General features: G+C 34.5%; 1 protein-coding gene across 1 annotated transcript in view; it reads right to left on the reverse strand.

The window, feature by feature from the left end:
* KIF6 (kinesin family member 6) overlaps nucleotides 1-6,681 on the reverse strand; it is a 113,188-nt gene that overhangs the window by 22,783 nt on the left and 83,724 nt on the right. Inside the window, exon 16 of the mRNA XM_029284803.1 lies at nucleotides 4,167-4,217. Within this exon, the coding sequence (XP_029140636.1) occupies nucleotides 4,167-4,217 (51 nt within the window). The remainder of the gene's footprint in view (nucleotides 1-4,166; nucleotides 4,218-6,681) is intronic.

Below are 6,681 nucleotides of genomic sequence, written 5' to 3' on the forward strand. Positions count from 1 at the left end.
TATGCTTATATATCTACACTAGCCATTAGAATTTATCTGCAATTATATCAGAAGTGGTCCATTTGCCTAGATGAAACTGGTAAATCTATTAAAATGAAAAGTATCTGGGTTATCTAATAAAGTATGCAATTTGCACATGTATATCATTTAATATTAGATAATTTTTTCTTTATTGAAAGATGCCATATTATAACTTGATAATATAATTACAGGAAGGAATTTTAACCATCTTTGTTTCTTCAAAGTATCTATTCACTAGATCCAAAGCATTATCTCCAATGGCAGCCAAATGAGGAAGCCTTGCCATACACTTGGCAAATGCTGAGGCAGCCATAATTTTTTCTGAAATTTGACATGAGCTACAAAAGTACAGCTATATATAAAATTCAGAGGAACACTTCCATTCATCCTTGCCTTGCCTTTATAATTAATTCATTTTATATTTTAAATCTATTGAAATTTCCACTAATGGGCAGAATTTTAATAAATATTCTAATGTACATAATAATCTTCCTCAAGCTGATGCCTTCAAGCCTGATGCAAATTTAACTTCTAAAAACCCTGCCATTCTGGCTGTAACTTCTGAGGAATTGCAGTCTCAATACATGTGGAAAATGCCAGGTTGAAGCTGATTGCTGTAAAACATCACTGTGAACACTATATCGATAGACATGAACACTGACTAGAAGTATACTATTACTAAGTAAAGCCATTAGCATCTTTGCTAACTTAGCTTCTCATTGACCTTGTCCAGAATGCCAGCTTTCTCAGATCTATTCCAGTAAATCAAAATTATTGGGTAACACATTTAATTATACTGTAAGATGGCCAGAATCTCTGCAAACTGCAAGATGGATGGCACATAAATTTAATAATAATTATAATTATTAATTATAACAGATTAACAGTTACTTTCATATATGTAATTGAAGCACATAATTATTACAATTATTTTTATAGGATACATAAACATATTGCTCCCCACCCTTGCCCCGGATCATGAGTTAGTATGTTCAACACAAGTTTAACACACAAGCAATTATTTTAATGAAGTAAATTTACTTTCTAAGCCATCTTATTTTTTCTCGCATCGCTGTTTTTGCAGATTTCCTGCCAATAAACTCATTTGCTATGGCACTAAAGAAATATGAACCTCTTAAGATTTAAATCAGTCAGAATAAATTCAATTTTTCCCTAAGGCAAAATATTCATGGAATGTTTTGAGGTGCATATCCATATATGTTACCAAAATCTTATTCCAAAATGAATGGAAAATCTATGTTCTTAACAAACATCATCTGAAGAACCTATTTTTTACTCTCAGAATTCCAAGAGTAACTGTTAAGGATAAGTAATGCCAACTGCTTTATTCTACACTTACAGAAATATTGGGAAATGTTTTTCCCCTTTTTATATAGGAGGAATGCTCTAATGCCTCTAGGAGTCACAATTGAAAGTGATTATAAACAATAGCTGTAAATATTTAACTAACACAGACAGATATGGATTGTTATTATTTCAGTTTGAAAGACAAATATCCAAAAGAGCAGAATGTGCTATAGCCCTGAAATGAAATTAACTGTGAAATCCTGAGATAAATCCAACTCCCATTCAATCTTCACATGCACCACCATCACTACTTCGCATGTTGCTTGGCCTCCCCGATATTGGTGCTCCACAGTAACTTGCCCTTGGTTTCTGAATTGCATGTGACCTTGTTCACTTGTTCAATAAAAATCAGGAAAAAAATGAGTTCACATGAATTTCCATATTTGATAAAGTGTCCTTATTGCAGGAGGAATGTCCTTTACAGGAACATACTAAAATAGTCTCTGATAATGAAATGAAAATGTTTTGCAATAATATATAAATATATCACAAAAATATTAATAAACACTAGGGAAAGGCTTTCAATTTTTTAGTGTAAACTGGACTGAATAATCTGCAACCTTAGGACTATATATATCTCTCAACTAATTTAACATAGCTCTTAGCTGAGTTTTAAAAGCATTTTACAAAACTGCCCCTTCTGTTGCTGCTTATCACAAGTGAAATAAGAGAGTATCAGACAAAAGATGAGTCAAAAGAAAAAAGAAGGATCCTCAGAAAGAGAAGCTATATTTATATTAAAGAAACTTTTTGCTTGCTTTAATCCTATCCACTAGGGACCTGTAGCCCCCAATAGACGAGGACATCCAAAGATAAAAGTTTCCTTATTTCTTGGTCAAAATTCTAATTGTATTTAACTAATTATCTCAATCTGCCTAGCAACCAATATCTGTGACAGACTAGTCTAGGACTTAACTGGCTGTGCTCAGAACTTCATTAGCTTTCCACACACCCACAGATCTTTTAGACATAAAATTATCAAAATGGTATACACAGTTCATCTTCCCTTAACCCTCAGATCACAATAATAAAGATGTATCATTATGCAATGCCTCTATATTAGTTCCACCACTACCACCACCTAGAAGGGAGAAGAAAATTTTGTTATTTTTACACACTATATATCTCTTGTGTTGTTTTCTATTTTATTCGCCAGGAGGTGAGAGGCATTATGTGACCAGTCTTATACAATTTGAACTTAGGGGACATGGGTAGGTAGATGTTATGCTATGGGCTTCAGATCCTCAAGCCAGGAACTGAACTCTAGGAAACTTGGCACAAAATCAGTCATGTAATGCCTGTCTTCTGCTAGTCAATGTAACTAGATACAAAAATGTTGCACTAACCACTACCTATCTATGGCCAGAGAGAGAGAAAACTGTCAATGTAATCTAGAATCCTAATATTAACCAACATTTAGTAAATGTTGCATTTATTTTGTGATCCACAACACATTTTTGGAAATTTTCCTTTTGTAACTTTGGTACAATTATAGTTTATTCTTAGCCATTCTAATGATTGGGAATGGGACCACAATACTTTTTATTCTGTATTCTGAGTATGGGAGTAGATACAATAATAATCTTGCAGTAGTATGTTACTAGGAAATGCCAATAATTTATCTAACCAATAGCCATCTAGCATGCAGAAATGGCATGAGAAGAATCTCTAGATAAATCATCTTTCTAAAAAACAGAAAAGGCTGAATATGAAACTATTTTTAAATGAGAATTCTGCATCCTAAGGATATTCCACTGGGAAAAGAGATTGCTATTATTCAAAATGTTTATAATTTGTCTCCATCAAGAAAAGCACATAAAATAAATAAAAAAGATAGCTAAAAACATTAACATCAAGATCCCCGATGGAAACATTATCTTGAATTTTATCCTGGGATTTTAAAATATAGTTATGTTTACTAAAAAGAGTTTCTTTCATTATTACCTCATACTTTTATAGTTATCAAAACAAATCAGAAGTTTAGACACCTGATTTCATTTCCCAGAGCACAATAAGCAAATGACCATACTTAAATCACACAATAAATATCAACCCATAGTGTTACAATAAATTTAAAAGGATGAATAAGTTTTTAAAAAAACAATCCTTGAAGATGCAAAATTAGCAAAACAACTACATGTCTGGTATTAACATATGAAACTCTATGATTTCCCATTGATATATATGAAGGATATGTAAAAGAAGTTTACCAAATTATACTAATGGCACATAAATTATTATATGATCAATATCTGCTCAAAATTGCCAATTATGTGTGGTCCTGAAACAGACTACTTAACATTTATTCCATGTAGTATTTCCCACATCAGTTTCAGAGAAGAATGAGAAAATAAACAATTGAAAAGGCTTCATGTGTTTATGGGGATGCTCGCAAACATATTGTTTGCACTTGCTTTTTTTAATCTGCTCACACAGATTGTAGTGTCACAGTTCATCCCAGGATAATGTTTAACAAAAACAAAACTAGGCATAAATCAGCATGACCCAAATGGCCTCAGATGATTAACTCCATAACTTGCGATAAAGAGCAACCCTAGTGAAATTTAAAGAACTAAATCTTCTGCTGCTACAGTATTGCTAATGTGAGTATGGTGGGACATTTGTCTACAATGAGGGAAGAAGATGTGAAAATTTTGTTGCACGAACTATAACAACATGATAGACACCCCCCCGCCCCACCATTAACACCATGTGATGTCTACAAACAAATGCCATGGGGTGGGGGGAAATACTTTATCCTGGGATATTATATTTACCTTGTGCTGCCTTTTGCATGTGCCGCTGGATTATCTCTTCTTTTAGATGATCTGCAAAAATCAGAATCCAAATTACTTAGAGAACTATTTAGAAATAAACACAGATATTACAAAAACAGTTTTAAAGCATGGAAGAGTAAAACTAGTAATAAAACTAGAAAAAAATCAATAGATAATTGCCACGTGTAATTTTGCAAGATGTCCAGCTGAAAATTGAAGACTGGAAAATATAAGTGATTAGAATTATCTAGCATATATTTAAGAAATGTTGTATATGAGTATGTTTTAATATAGTTATCTCCAAAAATTAAATCCAAAGTTAGTCCCAGAACCCAAATGCAATGCTTTATACTGGAGACCTAAAATATCGAAGGTAAAAGGAATACCAGAGATCTGCTACAAATGTATGAATAACTTTGATTTCATTAGGAATTAAACAAGGTAGTTTTTAAACATCTATTAAATCTTAAATCTGAATTGGTCTCTCCAAACATCATCCTTAGTGAAGCATGCAAACCGGCGTCTACATTTCCTGCATCAGATGAGGAGAGCACATCTCTCTCCTTCTGTCCTGGCCACTTTTTACAGAGGCACGATTGAGAGCATTTTAACAAACTGCATCACTGTCTGGTTTGGTGGCAGCAGTGCCTCAGACAGAAAGTCCATACAGAGATTGGTAAGGTCAGCCAAGAAGATCATAGGAAGCTCACTCCCTGGTATTCAGGATGCTTCTTATAAGCGCTATGTGCTTAGAGCTCAAAGCATTGTTAGAGACCCCACACTCCCACTTTGCGGTCTGTTTCTGTTGCTCCCCTCTGGGAGGAGGTTTCGAAGCATTTGTAGCAGGACTACCCAATTCTGTAATAGCTTTTTTTCCCTATGCCATGCACAAGTATACACAATCCAAATTAGACTGTGTTGTTTCTCTGTGTCATATTATATATGTGGGTATATGCATAATTCTCTATTTATTTATGTCATATTTATGTAGTGTATATTGGAGGTGGTGACCCTTTGAGAGCTGTATGCAACGGAATTTCATTTTAATATATGCCAATTAGTGTACATTCAAAGTGACAATAAAGTTATTATTCTATTCTATTCCTATTCTATTCTACTATAGATTGATTACACATGTGCAGGGAGATGAGGAAAAAAACTATTACTAACAATATCCTGCAATCATCTTGGTTCAAAAGTGTCCTTAATTTCCCCCCCAAAATAATACTGATGTCTGAAAGGAGATTCTACATTCTGCTTAGCTCTTCTGCTAACACATTTACTGACAGAAGTATATGCATTTAGTATCACAGTCGGGCTTTTCTGTATGCAATTTTTGTTTAATGAATTTATAAACATTTTTCCATGATATTTTCTTTGAATGGAATGGACAAAAGGAACTTGAAAATATAATGGGGTTCAATTAAGTATAACAATTTCAATTCATACCACTACAAATATGTGGAATTCTACCACTGCTGGCAATATATTTTATAAAGAGGTGTACAAAACATTTCAAGGTTGAAATGCCTCTAAAATAGCCTGTTCCAACTATGGAACTGAATGTTTCAATCTCAATGGAAATAGTTTGATGACAGAAGAGCTTGTTCTAACTTTACCTTTTCAGAAGTAGACTGACCTGAAAATGAGCCATTCTGACCTTAATTTGGTGGTTGGAACACTTTTGTTTTTGAGGTCAGAACATAACTGGTAAAGTTAGAACAAACTGTTTAACTGTTGAAACATTTGTAGCAAGATTGGACTGGAATGTTTCAAAATCAAGATATTTCAAACTTGAACGTTTGAAAATTTTGTACATCTTGTAAAGCTCAATGAATGTTAATACAAACCTCCCTCATTAAAATTATCAGATATGTTCAGAAATGTTAGTGTTGGAACTGAGAAATACTGGTGGAAATGAATTGTCCACTTCAAATAATTCATAGCATCATAGAATTGGAAGGGATTTAAGCGGTGAAGTCCAACAACAGCAGGATTTGCTACATTATACCCAATAGCTGACTATCCAGCCTCTGTTTGAAAACCTCCAGTAAAGGGGAAGGAGTGGCTCTTTGCAGTCACCGATTCCACTGAGTGCCTGTTCTTACCATCAAGATGTTCTTTCCAATTATCTAATCTATATATATCATGTTTCTCCAAAAGTAAGGCCTACCCCAAAAATAAGCCCTAGTTTTGGGGTAAGGCACACACTTAAAAATCAACCTAGGACAAGGGTGGGGGAGTGGAGCTGTCCCACAGGCCCTGCACCCACTTATCTTGCAGCCAGGCCTCTCCTTGCCGGCCCACTTCTTCTGTGGGATCTTCTGCAATCAGGCCTGCATTTCGTAGTCACAGGCCTTTTCAGAAGGCCACTGCAGCTGAGAATCAAGCTATGGATTGAATCCATAGCTCAGTTCTGCAAGACCTCTGCAGCCGAGAACCGAGCTATGGATTGAATCCATAGCTCGGTACTCGGCTGCATAGGTCTTCCAGAAAGGCCTGACTGTGAAATGCA

The sequence above is a fragment of the Protobothrops mucrosquamatus genome, unplaced genomic scaffold, assembly GCF_001527695.2.
Source record: "Protobothrops mucrosquamatus isolate PMUCROS unplaced genomic scaffold, P.Mucros_1.0 scaffold960, whole genome shotgun sequence".
Classification (NCBI taxonomy): Eukaryota; Metazoa; Chordata; class Lepidosauria; order Squamata; family Viperidae; genus Protobothrops; species Protobothrops mucrosquamatus.